The sequence below is a fragment of the Lontra canadensis genome, unplaced genomic scaffold, assembly GCF_010015895.1.
Source record: "Lontra canadensis isolate GAN:19392208 unplaced genomic scaffold, GSC_riverotter_1.0 scaffold1, whole genome shotgun sequence".
Lineage (NCBI taxonomy): Eukaryota > Metazoa > Chordata > Mammalia > Carnivora > Mustelidae > Lontra > Lontra canadensis.
Window position 1 is genome coordinate 4,568,098 of NW_022630995.1, and position 19,830 is coordinate 4,587,927.

The 19,830-nt window shown below is 43.5% G+C and overlaps 1 protein-coding gene across 1 annotated transcript in view; it reads right to left on the reverse strand.

Moving 5' to 3' along the window:
* Nucleotides 1-19,830, reverse strand: part of FRAS1 (Fraser extracellular matrix complex subunit 1) — a 399,170-nt gene that overhangs the window by 216,395 nt on the left and 162,945 nt on the right. The window contains exons 5-11 of the mRNA XM_032883154.1: nt 19,315-19,474; nt 16,604-16,737; nt 9,436-9,519; nt 7,676-7,777; nt 7,165-7,356; nt 2,710-2,799; nt 566-601 (exon numbers count right to left, since the gene is read on the reverse strand). Coding sequence (XP_032739045.1) covers nt 566-601; nt 2,710-2,799; nt 7,165-7,356; nt 7,676-7,777; nt 9,436-9,519; nt 16,604-16,737; nt 19,315-19,474 — 798 coding nt within the window. The remainder of the gene's footprint in view (nt 1-565; nt 602-2,709; nt 2,800-7,164; nt 7,357-7,675; nt 7,778-9,435; nt 9,520-16,603; nt 16,738-19,314; nt 19,475-19,830) is intronic.

The following is a 19,830-nucleotide window of genomic DNA, read 5'->3' on the forward strand; positions in this document are numbered from 1 at the left end:
GACAATTTTAGAAAAACCAGGAATATTATCTGGAGAAGGGAGAAGGGCTTTACTTCCCTTTCAAGGCAGTCTGGATTCTCAGCCCCCTTATTCTATAGCCTCCAAAATTACAAGCTTGCTTGTGTGAGCAAAGGTGCTTGTACTTTCCCTTAAAAAGAAACCATACAATGTTGTCCTGCATAAAACCTTGAAAGAATGAAAACTCAGCTTTGTTTTGGGGAACACACCCAAACCCCAAAAGCTCTCAATGTTTTGAGGAACATGAAATTGCACTGATGGTTAAACTGAATTTTCTAGGCCAGAAAAAATCAGAAGGAGAAAATCATCACAAAAAGGGAAAGGTATGTGTAGGAGCTCGTAGTTAGAGAAGTATTACCAACTGTGGGGGAAAAAATAGGGTAAAGGAAGGAGCAAAATTTCAATAAGTCAAAGTCCTAATTATCATTAACTGGACCACAGTGCCATCAAACACAACTGTCAGATTTACTACGACATTAACGTTCCCCAGGACAAGCTTAGAACAACTCTATAAGTATATGTGTACAAGTTAAAAGTCTGTACTTACTGGAATATGCTTAACTTTACTTGCATTTGAGGACATCTAGGAACAAAGAGAAATGTATTTATCGTACTACTAAAATCACCGTTAGGCTGATCTATTTATTTTCGCATTTAAGACTTACCCATTTTGCCCAAGTAACATGCAACTTCATTTGTTATGAATAGAGAAAAAAATCTATATATGTCAAAAAACAAGAAAAGCATATGATAGGAGGTGAAGACAGTATGCCGTGAAAATATATTTTGAATTCTTATTCTCGCTTTGTGCTCAAGCACTTGACTTCAATTTGCTTCACCACGAGGCACTCATAGGCAAGGGGTCTAAGCCTGTAGGGGCAAACTCTTCAGACTCGTAAGGTACCACAGCACGACTTACGGGGTTTAGACCCATTTAAGACAACTTGTTCTCCTAACAAAACAAGATGAAACCAGAGAGGGAGACAAACCATAAGAGACTCCTTAAAAAACTGAGGGTTTGCTGGAGGGGAGGGGGCGAGAGGGATGGGGTATCTGCGTGATGGACACTGGGGAGGGCATGTGCTATGCTGAGAGCTGTGAAGTGTGTAAGCCTGACAATTCAGAGACTTGTACCCCTGAAACAAGTAATACATTATGTTAATAAAAACCAAAATAAAACAAACAAACAAAAAAACCCAACTTGCTTTTCTTTAATTCCACCTGGCTTAATTTACCTCAAAAAAAGGTAGGAAAATTGATACTCTGATTGAGAAATTAGAAATTCAACATCTATACGCGGGCTTTAATCTCCTACATTCTTCAGAAACAAGGATGACTAAGTTATAAACCACTTATGAAACAAACAATGCCAACAGCATAATAACAATGATGCCACGTTTTAAGCTTTTTTTGTTTTTTTTTAATACACCAGCCACTGTTCTAAGTGTTTTACGGGTATTACCTCAATCACCCCGTGAGGTAAGTACTGTTGTTATCCCTTTTTCACTGATGAGGACTAAGTAACGTGTCCAAGGTTATAGTCAGCATGTGGCAAAGCAGATATCTGAACTTAGAGCCCGCTCTGTTAACCCTACACTGTGCTCTCGCCCCAGCATATACCGGCTGGCAGATGCAATTTTCCCAAATCACGAAGAAAACGTACGGAGGAATCAAAGGACTTAATCCCAATTCTTATCAGCTTGTTGTGATTGGTCAATGAGGCAGTTGTCTTTATGATCAACTGGCCTATTTTTTAGAACACAATTGATCAACATTCCAAAACCCCATGTGGGAAATATGGGCTCTATAACTACAGCAAACCTGAAGAGATTACAATAAATATTTTTCCTTTGTGTATATAATTTTTAAAAGTACAGACTTAGAAATAAAACCTCAGCAAATGAAATTTCGAACCCCCCCATCCCATCCCTGAAAATCCTCTCAATTCTACCTGCAAAATAAATCCAGAACCTGACCACTTTCTATCACTTCCTCCCTAGACCAAGACCCCATCTCCACCTCCGGACTATGCTGAAGACCTTCCACCAGACAACAACTTCCAGTCTCGCCCACTCCCGCCGCTCGTCGACAGAGTGGCCAAAGCGACCGTCTCGCAAGTAAGCTGGGTCACAACACCGTGCTCAGAGCTCGCCTGTGTGTGTCAGGGTAAAGCCACTGTGTCCAGGCTACCTAGTGGACCTTGTGGCCAGATCCCTTCCTGTCAATCATTCGGTGCCGGCCATGTTCACTTTGTTTCTTGAACTCACCACGCACACATCTGCTTCAGTCCTTTGCACTTGCTGGCCCGTCTTCCCAGGCCATTTTCCTCCCCAGGCCTCCATGTGGCTCCCTCACTTCCTTTAGGTCTTGCTCAAACTTCTCACCTTATGTAAAAGAGCATCCCCCTTCCCTCAGCTACTCTAGCTGCTCTGTTCTCACCACCGGACCTGTCACCCCCTGATGTGGCCAGGCTTCTGTCCTCTGTGTCCCCACACCGGAGCATAAGCCCGCCACAAGAGCAGGGACTCTGCCCGCGTTTTGCTTCTAGTGTCTCTAGTACCCGGCACATAGTAGGCACGCAATCACATCTGTTGAACAAATGAATGGTTAAAAGGTATAAGGTAATGGCCCATTAAACTACTTTTGAATTATTAATTTGTGATAGTCTCCAGTTATTGGCCTGATACTCACGAATCCTGCATTTTCTTCATGAACACAGTAACCATTCTTCGAAATGCATTCAGGGCAGCATTTTCCATCTAAGTGAATTAATTCTTCGCCCTGTAGAAGCAAGGATTGCAGAGGCACATATCAAATTACCATCTCCAGGTAGCAGAGCCAAATTGCAGAACAGCGGGATTCCCTGACTGGAATGAAAAACCCTCGCGTGCCTTTGCTTTGGCCCCCAACTTGTTCCCTCTGCCGCGTTGTCCTCCCATGGACAATCTAGGCCGTGCAGCTCTCCTCTCTGAGCGCTGTTTCATTCCCACTGCGGTGGTACGTGTGCACAGTTCCCTCCACCAGTCCCCACCCATGAGCAGGAGCTCGCACGAAACAGAATGGCCAAGACCGTTCATTGCTGTAGTCTCGGAAGTTACCTGTTTCAGAAAAGGATCAGGCTGTCTTCAGTATACGAGGTTTGAACTTGTGATTTGGTTTCATTAACAGTGTTCAAATCCAACCAACACTTTCCCTTGAATACGAAATTGGATACATCCTTCATGCACAGATGTAGTCTCCGGCATAAATTAAACAGCAGACAGCTAATTTTTATTTAATATTCTGAAACAGTTATCCAACTCAAACAATGATTATTTTTTAAATGAATTATAAGAAGGAAAAAGGTCACGCTGAGAAGGTAGATGCTTAACTTCCAAAGTCTTATTATTTTAACTTCCCAATATTCGTAATTTCATTGTTTTTATTTCTATAATAAAGTACCAAATGCTTATTATAAAAATTAAATAATTATAAATTCTATCACTTAAAAAGTATAATTCCACTGCAAGCCTGCAGAGACACAATCTCTGTTTACAATTTTTCCTATGCATGTACTAACATCTAATACCTACAGGCTAAGAAGTATTCTTTAAAGCACTTTCCGCTTTCTAAAGAATGGTGATGATTCTTCAAATGAAGACGTTATTTAATTTGGGATCTATGTTACATTTAAAGTGCAGGAACCATGTTAGATAAAAAGGGAATAATGTGAAATTGTGCAACAGAATAACCACAAGGAATTGTATGTTTAAAAACACTGTGCAGTACAAAACTGTAGTTGAACTGTAGCACGATGGGTGGGTTTTAAAGCTTTTCTACTTTTCTTGAGTATCAATTTTCTAAAATGAATATGTATTATTTTGATGAAGGGAAATAGGAACTTGTAAAGGAAATACAGTCATACATGGATGGCTGTAACTTTTTTATCGTAAGTCTTTGCAGTGTCTGAAAACGGGTTTCAAAGAGGAAAGGCGACGCGTAGAGATCACTGTCCATCACAATAGAATGTGAGCAGCGGACACCGCAGACCGCGGGGCAGATTTACATAGAAATTGTTTTGCAGAAACGTGACACAGCAGCGGGTGGGCTGCAGGCCTAACCAGGAATGGTGAAATCTGCTTTCAAAGCACACAGAGGGGTTTATGTGCATGTAACCTAAGTTGCTTAAAACAATGTTTTAAATCGAGACACAATACGTGTGCTTCGATTACAGGCAGAACACGCGGCTGCGTCTCCAGTGCCCACGGAAAATGCAGCGGGCCTCATCCCGGGAAGGCAGGGAGGGTGGCCGTTCCGAGGCTCCCGACGCTACTGTGGACAAGGGCAGGCCTTGCTGCTGGGGAGCAAAGATTCGGTTTTGGTGAGGCGGGGAGTTCTAAGTAGATTTGCTATTTACAGGAGGAGCCTGGACGCCCCCAACCACGGCAGCTCACTGTGGTGGGGAGCTTGTGGCAATTAGCATTTGACTTTGGCTTGGAGAAAAATTGCTTTGTGGAGCAAAACTAATTCTCTTCTTTTTAAGAAGATTCTGCCGCCTGGGCCAGATGGAGTCTGCTAACGTCTTCCCACCGAATCACTCCAACATCCAGCCACCAGACGAAAGACGGTGCGTCCCTAGCCGGCCCACTGGAAAAGGAAACACTCTTTTGAGGGAATTCTCCTCCACTGCAGAAGGGAAATGCGCCTCCCGCCTATGTGTGCCCTCCCTCTTCTGTGCGCGTTGGGTTAAGCTTTGCTCCCACCCACCCCCATCACCACCACCATCACGATTTTATGCATGTTGAATGCCAGGTCCTTTAAAAACAAGTCATTTGACTTTTCCATCTAATTCATGTTCAAAGATAACACAAAATATGGAAAAAATGAAAATCTTCATACTGTGCTATTTCACTGTTGGTGCATTATTCGTGTTTCGGTGTCTAGGGATTTGGCTGGACACATCAAAATACAAGGCCGTGCCATTTTCTCCTTTTTTAGCAAAGGAAAATTATGTGCTGATCTTCATGCTACTCAGAACGTTGTTGTTGACGACCAGCGTGGTCATTATTACAACGGTAAACCTGCCCAGTTCTGACTCCTCTTCTAGAAGTTTACTTTTCTGCCTCTTTGTGGATGTACAGACACTTAGACCGAATCTACCCTTGGTATCCAGGAATCAAATGACCTTGATATTCTCGGAAAGGCAGAAAGTGGGGTAGAGTTGAACAAAAATCCCAACAGCGCACTTGCACCGCTCCCCTGGGCAGACAGTCATTTTCTCCAGGTGCTTCTAATGCATTTCGTCCATATTTCCATCATCATTGGGGCCACTGCATATTGTGATTTCTGTTGATGTATCTGACCTCCCCCAAATGCCTGGGAACTCTTGAGATCAGAATGTGTCTGACTCATCTTTTTATCTCCAAGCGAAGCAGAAGTTAGGAAGTTTGTACTCCAGGCGCTCATGGAGCTATTTCCAGAAGTGTGGCACAGAAAGAAGGTTAAGGGATATTTTTGGTAAGATTCAATTTTGGTTAAAATTTTAGTTCTGGTAGTGTTTCCGGTTCAGAACCCAGTGCCTTCAACAACAGGTAGAAACACAGAGGTCACCAGGAGGACACCAGTTTAGTTGAAAGAGAAATGGGCTAAAGGCATTAGAACTCCTGAGCTGGTAACGGAGAGATGGGGTGGGAGTGGGAAGCAGACCATGCTGGGGGTGACTGGAGGGGAGCGGGGCCCTCTCCATGCACCTCGGTTGTCGCTCCCCATTTTTCCTAAGAACAGAGAAGAAAACCTGGCCCACAGGGCCACAGTTCGTTGTTACAGAGGATAGCAGGCACTTGGAAACGCGTTAGCCTTGGGGACCGTGGGTCAAACTGTTACCTGAGATCGAGACTCTCTGCTCAGACTTCACTGAAAATAGGTTCTTAAAGGGCCCACCATATCAGAATCACCTCTCCCACATTTTCCTTAAACCCTGGGATATTATTCGGCAAATTAAGATCTTAGAAAATAACGCAGCCTCCGCCCGGCCCTCTGGGGAGGCCAGGAAGCCCAGTCTCAGCTGGAGAGAGAGGGAGGGGGGAAAAAAAAAGGACCATGACGGCTTTTTCTCATCTTCGTCCAACCATTCTGACTCCCCTGACATAAAGAACGAAAAGAAATGAAAAGGCATGGGGAGGGTGGGGAATAAATCTGCAAAAAGCAAGACCATCTCTACCTAAATACGTTTCAGCTCTGCCAAGACTCAGAAGTAGGAGGCAAAATGAAAAATCACCCTGTCCCTGACAGCCCGTGTGAAAGGTTGTTCCTTCTCGGGCTCAGTGCTAAGAGGAGCTGAGATGTGGGGGAGCAGAACTAGAAAGAAAAATGCCTTCACAGACCTCCCAAGCTTCAGATCTCCTGAGTTTCCCTCATCTACTCCAGTCCACAACCCTGCGGGAAACTGGTGGGGCGGATGGGAGCGGTGAGGGAGAAGGAGACGACGTTCAAAGCAATTTGTTTCGCAGCGGGTCAAAACGGAGTTCAAAGAGGAAAAAAAAAAAAAAGGCAATTTGCCTACAATATACATCTATAGTCCAAACAGAGGCCGCTTTGTTAGAAACTTCTAGAAACTCTACAGCCAACAGAAGTCAACAGAGGTCATCTGAGTTAATTATTTATGAGGTTCCCTCCCTCTCTCTTTAAAACAAAAACAAAAACATTTTATATTCTTTCCTGATCCACAGAAGCGCCGGTAGGTGCTGGCTGTCCTTTCTGCTGAATCCTGCCGGTAGGGCCAGCACCAGCAGCCGGGCCCGGGAGCACCTGCGGACTCTGTCTCACAACCAGCAAGCTGGCCAGGCCACCAGCCACGAGGTCCGGCCGCACGGACTGATAGGCTGGTGTCCCGTATCATGTCCTTCCCTTTCATGTCTCTGGCTCGAGGTTTCCCATCAGACCAGATGCACCGAGAACTCAAAGCTCCCGGGGGCTGTTCCGAGTCAGTCTGAACAAATAGTGACATTTTACACCACAGGGTCCTTGTGCTGGAAGGCTCTGTGAAACGTGAGTGGTCAGCCTGGCTGTCGCCTCTGCGGCTGCCGAAGAGGAAGGAGCAGGTGAGGGACCCCCCATTGCACTGGACAGAACTGCTACAGTCCACGTGGAAGCGCCTTCGCTTCTTACCTGGGCGCACTCCACTCTGGCACACTCCCCAGTCTGGCAGGTCACCTGGCCACGGTCACACACGCAGAACTCGCAGGCCGAGCCCTTCCACATTTCATCCTGGTAGCGCACAATCCCGTCCTGCGAGCAGCTTCCCGCAGGAGACACGCATTCCTCACAGCATTCCCCGTGACGCCGAGCCCTGCTCTGACCCTGAAGAAACAAAGATGGCGGGTAAAGGGTGGTTCTCAGGAGAGCTTGAGAACATCTGGGCCAGTGGGGCAGAAGGACAGAAAAGGCCAACGCTGTTTGCTGCTCCCTTCCCCCTACCGCCCCACCTAACCCGGCTGGGGCAGGTTCCTCTCTACCTCAGCCCTCCTCCTTAGGAAGCAGGTCTTTCCTATCTTCATTGACTATTTCTGAATTATCACAAAACTTTGGATTCCCTCAAAAGACACACTAGACTAAGAAAGGCCTTTCTCAAATGACCCAGGATAAAGCTTTGAAAACCAGCCCACACTCTCTCAAATACCTTTTCACATCTTAGCGGAGGGCAGGCCTGTTTGTGGCACCGGACCTCACCCTCGTCACATACACACGTGGTACAGGCGTTTTCATTCCACTGCTCACCATGCTGAGTCAAGAAAGGACAAAGTGGAGAATCAAGTGTCACATACATCAGATAGAAACACCGGCACACGAGACACATAAATTTTTATTACAGTTTTTAATTGAGCCACACGGAATGTACTCCTGAGAAATGGTATCATTCAGGCAGCAACAGCCTCCAAGAAAAAAGTCAACAAATGTCCAAAGGGAACTTCGCGTTAGTTTTTATTCAACTGTATGTATTCCATAGATGTGCTGAGGGCCTGCTCTCTGCCAGGCACAAAGGGGCCCTGGAACCTCCAGATTAATAAGAAGACCCCATTGGCTGCCTAATGAGTGCTCATTCTTTAGTTCTTCTTCTCTGCCAGGAGACCCAGCTCCCACTACCACCTACTCATTTTCCCAGCATCCCTTAGGGTAAGGGCATTGTCCCAATCCTAACCTAGGTGACCTCAGGGGAACTCTGCTAGAACAGTGGAGGGCAAAGAAAAGACCCTTCTTCCCCATGAAAGAAGAAAAGCCGTCCCTTTTCCCCACCAGCCTTTAGCGATGAGTGTGTGTGGCTGAGCTAGTCCGGAGGAAGCCATCTTGGGGACGTGCAAATGCCAAGATGCTGCAGGCTGCAGGTGGAAAGATCAAAAAAGGACCCTTGGATTCTTGAAGACACCATCAAGAGCTGAGAGGATCAACCCTGCCACCACCCTACCTCTGCACTTCTTGTTATGTGAGATTACAAATGTTTTCATTTTAGCCACTTTTAGAGGAGTATTTCTGTTACTTGCAACCAAAAACATCACAATAGGTATAAAGGCTATCTCTTCCAGAAGAAATTAACCTGGCCCATGCGTGGCTACTGTATCGAACAACACAGATCTAGTACAGACAAAAGTACAAACATAATTAACTGTTCGTTCAGTTACTCAGATGTTCGTTCAGATTTCAAGGGACCCATTTGGACTTCGTGACATTCATTCCCTAATACTCTGTTCCAGATTCTCTACTGAGAGGAACAATTCCAATTTCCATTTAGTCTTTTTCAGAGTGGCTGGCAAACAAGGGAAGTAGTTGGGTTTATTTTTTATATGTTCTTTGCTTTTAAATAACGTAACCTTCTTTTGGCTCAGCTGGACACTCCTAAAAGAGACACTCATTCATTCATTCACTTTGTTGAACTCATTTTTATTTGGCACTTATTATGTGTTTGGCACAGTTTTCTACATAATTCCAATAGTATTCTCAACTGTGCAGGTTCCACCACCACTAGCTTCTCCCCTCCCTTCCCTCTCTCTCCTACTACCCCCATGCCTCCCCCAGTGTGGATATCAGTACATACAATCCAACCAAAGCAGAGCGACATTCCCAGGGCCTCCAGCCTAAGTGTAAACTGATAGTAACCAATGATAGTCCTTTTCTTCCTTCAAGACATGTAAACAGTAGGTTCACCAAGGTTCATGAACCAGGTGTTGCCAGCTAGCACATTCCTTTATATTTCTAATCCCCTTCAATTTAATTTTTTCATAAAGTCTTCCCACAAAGAGAAGAAAAAAGCTGTTTATGTACTGAGTTACTAATCTTGGCAAAGACTCAGACAAGAGGGTGGGGTGGGCTGGTGGTTGGAAGGGTGGAGGGCATATGTGTGAGAACGTATGTCAAAACAGCTACAGGGGGTGCATCAAAGGTTACCTCGTACACTTGGCCAGATGCAGAGCAGGATCCGGAAGAGCACTGTGGGCAACATTTTCCAGGAACTCGGACTACAGTTTCATCCTTACATCCAAAAAAGGAACAATGCATCAAAAGGAGACATTAATAAAATCCACGATGGTAGGAAAATTTCACTGATAGCTAACTCAATCATGTGCCTCAAGCATCCATAAATAGCAATTTCCTCTCCTTTATTATTAGTCACCTGGTGCTTTGATAAGAATTGCCATTTCCAAAGTCACCGTGACTCTTAAGAGGTCTGCACATTCCTCGAGTCCTCTCCTCTTCTAAGAACAAACAAAAGCACCAATAATAACAATGACAATAAGAACAGCACTTCATGTTCCCCAGGCACCATTTTAAGGCTTTACTTGACCCTATGAAGTAGATGTTCTTATCCTTGCTTTGCAAACAAGAAGAGTAAAGACCAGAGAGGTTATGTGACTGGTACAAGGTCACATAGCTGACCTGGTAACGACAAATGGTGGGAAAGAGACTTTAGAGCACCAACCACACCAGCACTGAAGAGCACTTAAGCTCCTGCTGAGTTACTGCTAAACAAAATGGAGGCAGCCCTCTCCTGACAAGCTACTTCACTCTTCTTTTGCATCTTTATGTGAATACACATATTTATGGGAGCACACACTTACATATATGCATTAGGGAGTTCTTTGACATGAGAAGAATCAACTGTATTCCTAGATATTTGGGAATAAGAGCAGAGAGGCATGGTGACAGAGACTAAGTGTCCAAAGAACCCCCAGGGCCCTCTCCGGACTTCTCTCCTCTACCACTCTCACCCCCAGAATACCGGACCATTTGTCTCCACTGCCCTGAGAAGAACTTTCACAGCAGCAGTCCCCTCATCAATGCCAAAGAGTCAGCATCTTGCTTTGAGTTATCACTACAACCTTTTGAATGGCAAGAAGGTAGACAAATTAAAGGCAAAGGAAAGAGGGTTAGAATAAAGCAAGTTTTAAGGACTAAGAAGTGGTCTGTCTTACATAGAAGATAGCTTCTGAATGATTACCTTCACTTTCTCTTACAAGAAGCAGAAAACGAGATTTTATTACCATGGTTGCTTTGGAACTCACTCTGTAAGAATAATGAAGCCAAAGTACATGCGCAGGGGAGGGCGTCAAAGAGATTCAATTTTTCTTGGACGGTTTGAGTCATACTTCAATAGTTCTTTAACCCAATGATGTATGTTTAGATTAATGCATTACTATCTAATAGGTATTTATTTCAAACAACTGAATCACTAGAGTTAAACTGACAACTGTATTCTTGTTTAGGTTATTTTATTTCTTCATTCTTCTATATGGAAAATATTATGGCCATTGATGTTTAACAGAATATGTGAAAATTGGACATGCATTGAAATCATTGAGCATCTCTCAACCTCAGAACTCTTCAGATTAATGAAATTTCAGTGAGAAAGTAAAATAAAGGCATATCTGATGTCATACTATCTGGTAATTTTACTGTAATAAGCAAATGAGCTTATACAATGGGTGGTACACAGGGAACAGATGTAATGATCACAAATCTTGAATCAGCATAGAGTTAGTGTCAGTCTGTCTTAACTAACATGGACTAGACCCAAGTATATTGGCAGAGTCAAACTCGAGAGCACGGGGGAAGAACAGATTACTTGTAGCAATACTGGCAGAAGGAAAATCAAGCTTTCCAATTCTTACTGACAATACCTAATTATATATTTTATTGATGGAAATAGAATCTTTACTCACCCATCCAGATCAACAAGGGCAGGAAGGGAAAGCACGTTAAGAGAAAACATGCCAGGATAGAAGAGAACTGCCTGACTGAGGCGAGAACTCACCTGGGCTGGTGCAAAAAGCAAGACAGGAGAAGCAAACAAGATGGTGAACGGCACAGTGGGTCAGAAAAATGGGGAAGACGTTTCACGCTGCATTTTGTTGCTGTCATATATCTGAATCCTATCATTCGGGGCGATGTAGATCCACTCTTCCAAATGTATAGTCTGTACAGGGGCCAGTCAACTATGGACCATGGGCCAAATCCAGCCTAACACCTGTTTCCATAAGCTTTTATTGGAATACAGCCACACCTACTCATTTACATATTCTCTATGGCTGGTTTTGGGCTAGGATGACAGAGCTGAGCAGTTGTTTCAACCGAATGGCACACAGAGCTGAAAATATTCACTATGTGGCTCTTTACAGAAAAAGTTTGCCCACCCCAGGTCTAATATGGCACCCTCAGTCATCACAGGAATTGGATTAAAAAAAATATGGTTAGTGTTATTACAAATTGAGGTAGAGCTACCATTAAGGATATATTTAACTATGGTTTTTCACATTTCTTACATAAACATATTTATGATAAAAATTTCAGGGTGTATTATGGCTAACAGCCCTTGACAAAATGTTTTCCTACTGTGATACCTCTGCAGATATAGAAAGAGATTTCACCACCAAAAATTAAAACAGCCATCCTCCAACCACTGCTACCAGGAATTCCCATTGAACATAAGACGTTCTGTGGCCTTTCTTTGCTGATGCAGTGATTTCAATGCATGTCTAATTTTCACAATTTTTTCTTTGCTGTGTAAACCTAAATAGATATAAGAACCATCATTCTGCCTAACTCTGCCTTTCTATATCAAACACAACCCAGATCCCTCCCTCCCGTGTGTGGCCACTACTGTTTGAGGTAGTCAGGTGCTGGCCCTCACTTCCCTTAATATCTTTCTTTCTACTTCTAATCAGAACCCATAATGTAAAAAAAAGAAAAGAAAGAAAAAAAGAGTGGGAAGTATGTATGCTGAAGAAGGTAGAGGGAGTGATAAAAAGTTGGGGAATAGGACGATGCCTCAAGTGGTAAAGCCCATGGTCACCGAGACAGGAGAGAACCTTTGCACTGCTACAAACCAGACTCAAAACGTAGGCGGGCTGGGCAGAGGAGGCCGGGAAAGATCCAATGTCTACACAATAGAGCTACCCTGACTGAAAACCCACCAGCCCCTCAGACAAGGAGACATGAACCTTAGCATCTGGCTGTGGATCTGAGCAGGGGAATTAGCCAGGGCAGGACATTTACCCTGCAGCTTTCAAGCACAGGTACGGATTTCTCTTGACCAAGGATGAGTAAACAGAAGGAAAGGAACTTGGGGAAAAAAGCTGAAGAGTGAGCAAAACAAAAACATTCTAAAGATTCAGAGAAAGAGCGGACAGACTCCTGAATGCTACCTACTACAGGATCTAAAAGAGAAGACTTGAAAGTTATTCTGCAACTTCAGTAAGATGCATGAAAATGTGGTCTTTATTAAACAGAAGCAAGAATAAAGAAAGAATAAGGGTTAGGATAAAAATAAACAGATGAACCAATGAGAAGAAAAACAAGGGAGAATTAAAAGAAAAAGTTAAATGGTCAAATTAAAATCAATACTAGAAGCAGTAAATAAACTCGAGAAGCTCTCTCCGTATGACGAGGAAAGATACTAAGTGAGAAATGATGAGATGGACCATGATTGGTAATGAGGGGGAGAGAGAGGGGAGCAATTTAAGAGTCATCGTAAGTGTTTCTGAGGAATGAGAATAATTGGAATGAATATGATTAAATTAAAACCATAACTGAAGAAAACCTGAAAAGGCCGTACCATATTCTAGACATATTTCTCACCTAGAAATATCCTTAAAAAGTGTTTTATTTATAAAGATAAAGAAACAGCCTACAAGATAGAGAACACTAGTTGAACACAGTGGAATAAAAAGCAGACAGACCTCGGACTTCTCCATAGCACTAAATTTCAGGATTCAGAGAACGGAGCTCACAGGGTTGGGATGTGAAAAAAATTATAATTGCCCCCAATATTTGAGCCCGTCAATTATCCCTAAGGTATACATACAGGAAGAAAATAATTCTCACTTAGTGGCTCAGAAGACATCCAATCTTCTCTCTCTCTTTTTTTCTTTAACTGAAATTCTTCTATTAATATTTAATGTGTTATTTGTTTCAGGGGTACAGGCCTGTGATTCATCAGTCTTACATAATTCACAACACTCACTATAGCCCATATCCGCCCCAGTGTCCATCACCCAGCAACCCCGTCCCTTCTGCCCCCATCCCCTCCAGCAACCCTCAGTCCAATCTTTTCTTTCTTGAAAGAACATTCGAAGACAAAGTTCGACCTACTCAGATTCATCAATATGGGGAATGGGAAAACTATAGTACTAAAAAAATTGTACTAAAAAAAAATATCATCAGGAATATTTGGGGCGCCTGGGTAGCTCAGTCAGTTAAGCATCAGACTTCAGCTCAGGTCATGATCCCAGGGTCCTTGGATCGAGCCCCAAATTGGGCTCCCTGCTCAGTGGGAGCCTGCCTTCCCACCCCTTCTGCCTGCCTCTCTGCCTACTTGTGATCTCTGTCAAATAAATAAAATCTTTTAAAAAAAATTAATTTTAAAAATAAATAAATAAAATCTTTAAAGAAATATATCATCAGGAACAACTCTCAACAGACTGAGCAGACCATTTTAATGAGACTACGAAAATGTGGATGGGTTAGGACTCTGTTCATATGACATCTAGACAAAAGTAGCAAGTAATCTCGGTATGAATTTATATCCCTCCTTAAGGAAACAACACCCTGTTTGAACATAAGAAATTTCTCCTTTTGTCAGAGATTATCACCAACGTCTAAAATGTGATTATAACTATGAAAAAACAAATATATTCACATTTGCCTACAAAAAAATTGAAATAAATTACCAAAAGAATCTATTACAATGTTTTTGAGTGATAGAAATATAAATGATCATTTTCTGCTTTTCTGCCTTTTCCAAACTTTCCTTAGTAAGTACAGATTCCTTTCACAATTTAAGAGGAAAGAAAAAAAAAAAACCCTCTTACATTAAAAATCGTTTTTTTTTCTAGAGCTCAAGACCTGGAAATAATTTTTTCTGATGAACTTGCATGTTTTTAATATTTAATGAGTTGATGCATACAAAAGACTTGCAATCGTGTCCAGCGCTGTTAGTAACTGCCCTTCTGTGATTGTTAGTATAGGTAATGCTTTGTAACTCTTTTTGCAAGGCCACTTAACACAATGGTTAAAGGCTGAGTCAGGTGTGGTCTCTTGAGGTTGTGGTGCCGAACCCAAGTGAGAAGCACTGAGGCTTCCTAACTGTGGTGTGTCACCCACGTCACTTATGCTCTCCATACCTCAGTTTTAGGTACTGGCAAGAGGGGATGATAATAATAGCTCTTCATAAGATTGTGATGAGAATTACAGAGCTCTGAAAATTAACGACTGGCATATAATAAATGCCAAAAATGTGGTGATGATGAGGACAGACATGATGGTAGATGGTAGATAGTGGTAATGGTGTTTCCATCAAAAGCCTAAATTTTTAACACCCCTTTATATCATCAGAACATCCAATATTACTAATGATATTAAATCAAGAAAAATATTTCTAAGTAACCTGAGAGTTATTTTTTTTTTAAATATGTCATGGCAGAAATATAAACTTAGTGTAAGAGTGATTAAAATCAACCTATTTTCAAGACTTCAGAATGCTTATATATCAACTAGCTCTAAAGTACGGTGCCAAATTTCATCTTTTTAAATTAATTATGTATATTTCAATGCAGACTCTATGTGATGTAATGGTTGAAGCTAGAGCTCATAGTTAGTGTTTTTATTTTTTAAATTTTTTAAAAAGATTTATTTATTTGAGAGAGCGAGAGTGCATGCATATGCGGGGGTGGGGAGGGCAGAGGGAGAGAATCTCAAGCAGATTCCCAGCTGAGCGTGTAGCCTGATACGGGGCTGGATCCCAGGACCCTGAGATCATGATCTGAGCTGAAATCAAGAGTCCTACGCTTCACTGACTGAGCCACCCAGGCGCCCCACTATATGTAATGCTTCTAAGAATGGGAACTAGCACTTTCAATTACTCCAATATCTACCCCCTAACATGAAGTCTGCTCAGGTTTCAACGATTTAAAGCAGAAGGCGCACAAGGGGTGTTTCCTCCACGCCTCCTCCCACTTTCCTTACTGCAATCAAGGCAAACTGCTCAACTGCCCGTCATACACAAGGGGACGGAATCCTGGAAAGTGCTACGTCAAAACGCCCCCGCACTGCCGCGTCCTTGGAACGTGAGATGTGGTGCAGCTCCCCGGGGAAGCTCATTTGTAATCTTGGCGCTGGGCGAAGACTTGGTGATGCATGGGGAGATGTGACACGCGTGCTGTCGTTGTGGTCGTGCGGGTAAGACAATCTCGTCTTTCAATCAGGTGCATTTCCCTTTATTTGGCATTTAGCATTTCCTGTCTAATTGCCTTTTGTCTACCTTTGAAAATATTGCCCAATTGTCACAATGTGCCCTGTTATTGATTTTGTTTTATTTGACACAAAGTACTGCTCTGTATCAACTGAATGTTGGCTTCCAGCTTTTCCTTAGATCAAAAATGAGCTATTTTCCAACTGGAGGCAAACTCCTTTCGTGGTTATCTATCAACTGCCAAGGAACGTCCACAGAAAACCCTGGAAGAGTCAGAAACTGTAAAATACCACGTACCCCACATTTATTTGCCATTGATTTTCTCCTCTAAGTTTGTGTGAAGAGTCTAATATTTTGAAAATCTGACGAACTTTAAATGAAGAACAAAATCCATGATTTTTTAAAGCTCTCCAGAGAAAATCCTAATAATTTGAATCGTTCTAAGAATTAAAAAGTGTACATCTGGATAATCATGTTCAAAGACATCCGTATGTCTTAAAAAGCAAGACGATACCTATGCCTCGAGAAACAAGACCTGATCATATCATGGACTTTTCCAGATGTTCAACTCGACATTTTTGCAACATCTGCAGCTGGAGCTGGTGGCTTCTTTGCGTGGACCCCCCAAGGCTCACTTTCATTACGTAACACTTAGCTTAAACAGCTAGTAATTAGATCTACCTGCAGCTTCTGAGGGTAAAAGAAATGTGTCAGTGGTGGTCTCCAGAAGTATAAGAAAAACAAAACAGTCTTTGTGTCTTATTCCTAGGACTCTCAAGGCTGCATTGACAACCTCAGCAGAGGCCCCAAGTCCCCAAACAGTGAAGTTAATAGTCCAGCAAGGATCCATTCGGAGGCTGTCTTCCTTACCTGGTTACAAAACAGAGGTTGACACTGAGCTGTGAAGCACTGGACGACCCCATTTCTACACACACATTTGGCACACCGACTCAAAGGCCAGTCTTCCCCATCCTGAAATACATGGCCTTCATAGGAACAAGGTTCTGGAAGGTCAGAAAAACAAGGATTACTGGGGACTGATTGCATACCCTGATCCCAGGGCTGACTGCTTGGGTGTGGACAGTACAGTCATATAGGGCCCTCTGGTTGGGGATTAAAACTCTGCAGTCTCTGTACGGAGTTCTTCTGTTTGTTTTTTAAAGGGGGGGGTAGAGATAGGGAGGGGTAGAGAGAGAGAATCCCAAGCCCGTCCCACATTCAGCATGGAGCCCAAAAAGGGGCTTAATCTCATAACCCTGAGTTGAAATCAAGAGTTGGACGCTTAACTGACTCAGCCACCCAGCCACCCCCATCGTATGGAGCTCTTAATAATCTTCTGAGTTTTATAAGTGAAGTCTGGTGAGATAACGTAACCTGTGCCGGGGAGTCTCAGTTCATGCATTGGTCCCACATCCCACTGCCTCCTTGCCTTCCTGAGATGGGTTCGTAGCCACTTGCTCCCAAACCCACGCCAGCTGATGTGGAGAACAAAGGCAAAAGAACATAGGAAAAAAATTAATTTCTTTTGCAGCCCATTGACAAGTACTTAAGACAGGCAGGATGACTTTCCTCCAGGAACTCAGCTGCCTCCAGGTTAATACTCTACTAGAGGCAAAAGGCAATTAGCCCAAGCTCCAGGATTCTGTAAGTCTTCTTTAACATACAAAAATCCCTTTGGAAACTTTATCTTCGCTGCCTCAGATACAGGTTAGCACTCATCCTCCAAGCACACAGCCTACTGCTCCATGTCTGAAGGGTCTCGTGACTAAGGTGTTACTAGACAGTAGTCAATGACCTCTTCCCAACAGCAGCCAGCCCCTCAAGGACCTAGGAACCTCGCTTCCAATTCCTTACAGACTTATGCTATCTCTGACCCCCTCCCAACCTGAAAGTATGTAATCTGTCCCTCCTCGCGACCCCAGCGCAGCTTTCTGCCCACAGACCTTTCCTGGGCTTTTAAAAAAAAGTACCTTCTTTTGCACTGAAGATATCTCAAGAATTTCCTTGACCATTCACTCTCAGACCCCAACATTTCACATCACAGGCAAAGCTGCCAGCCCCCAGCCACAGCGGGGACCCCGAAGCAGGTGCTGGGAGACTGCACACACCTAAGTGCCAAATGGCAGGACGGAGGCCAAGGAGAAGACCTCTTAAAGAGCAAGAAAGGGTCCCACAAACCCAGCCAGCCAGCTTGCCACCCCCGAACTCTGTTGTTCAAGGATTTTTAAGAGAGTGGGGCACCTGGGTGGCTCAGTGGGTTAAGCGTCTGCCCTCGGCTCAGGTCATGATCTCAGGGTCCTGGGATCGAGCCCCGCATCAGGCTCTCTGCTCAGCAGGGAGCCTGCTTCCCCCTCTCTCTGCCTGCCTCTCTGCCTACTTGTGATCGCTCTCTGTGTGTCAAATAAATGTATTTTTAGTTGCAGTGTTCGTTGGCCCAAAGCAGCTGTCAGTCCTCTTGGGTGGGTGACATCTGAAATGCATGAGGCAAGCATTGTATTTTCATTGTTTCCAATGCATACTTTTTAATCCTTGTACTTGTTCTCCAGAGTAAAGGAATGCCAGGAATGGGATAACTGGGGATCAGAAACAAACCAGGGTCTTTTTAAAGGCAAAGGCAGAGGTGCCTGGGTGACTCCAATGGTTAAGCATCCAACTCTTGATTTCAGCTCAGTTCCTGATCTCAGGGTTGTGAGATCAAGACTGGTTTCAGCGCTGAGCTCCATGCTGGGTGTGGAACCTGCTTGAGATTCTCTCTCTCCCTCTGCCCCTATGTCGCTCCTCCCTCAAGATAATAAAAATAATGAAAAAATAAAATTACTTAATTAAAACAATAAAAGGAAAAGGCAAAAATAGAGTATGGCTCCCGAGTATTATTAAATAAAAGAATAATTTTAGTCTTCATCTTCTGGGAGAGGATGTAACGCAGAATAACCATAATTTGTATTTATCTTGAAGTATTTGCTACTCAGTCATAAAAATGGAAGGGAAATAGATCCCTGAAATGTAATAAAAGGAGTACGTGGACCAAGGATGGTCCAAGGAAGGGCCTGGAAGGGTGCCCCTGGCTGGCTGAATGGGGCTGTGGTTTGTAGGCGAGCGTAATCTCCACAGCGACCATGCCACAGAGACAAACGAAGACTGGCTTCCTGCTCTGCGTGTCTTAGAGATGTTACGTCATCTCAAAGACCAGCCTGCAGAATTGGTGTTAGTGATGCTACATGGAGAAGCAGTTTGTTCATTCTGTCTCTGCCAAGAGGAAGAGGGGACTACCTTGGCCTTATGGAATCACATCAAAGAATCTCGTCCCTCCTCACTTCCTTCTTTGGAGCTGCAAATGCCAAGGGACACGTTGGGCCAGTGCAAAGTAAATAAGTCAGAGACTTGCAGAACCCCAAATCTGGTGTGTTCCAACCTCACTCTCTGCATCATTGCTTCTGCCAAGTGCAAAGCTCCAACCTGGTTCCCATAAGGAACGGGGTTAGGGATCTTTGAGCCCCACTGAGCAAGAAGGAGAAAAGTTGGGCTGTCAGCAGGTGAACCTCCAAGGCAAAGAGGGTCCCTTTCTACAAGTTCATACTCACTCCCAGGGCCCACACACACTGGGCAGCAGCTTCCTTCCGGGATGAACTCCAGCTCCTGCTGTCCGCACGACAGCAGTGGGCAAGGCTGGGGGCTGCAGCGGACTTGCCCATGAGTACAAGAGCACACGCTGCACGGGGAGGAGGTCCACTCTGTCCCATGCTGGGGGTTGGGGGAAAAGAAGGAAAAGGGTATTGTCAGAATATAGCTTTCATTTGACAAACAGAAAAAAACCTCTAACACACATCAAGGATGGTGCTCGGGAGAGATGGAAGAAAGCTCTAGGCTTACAAAGTTAAGACCAGGGTTTACATTGTTCCAAGTCAGAAACCAATTAAAAAACTGAATTTTCTTTTCTTTTCTTCTTAGCATGCTTAAGATTATATTTGGAGTTTTCAGAAAAACACAAAAAGATAATAAAAAGTACTCTGACCCCAATCGTTTAAAAAAACTCTATAAAGCCTAAAATATTCACATGCATATATGTATTTACTATATTCTGTATAATGGTCATATTG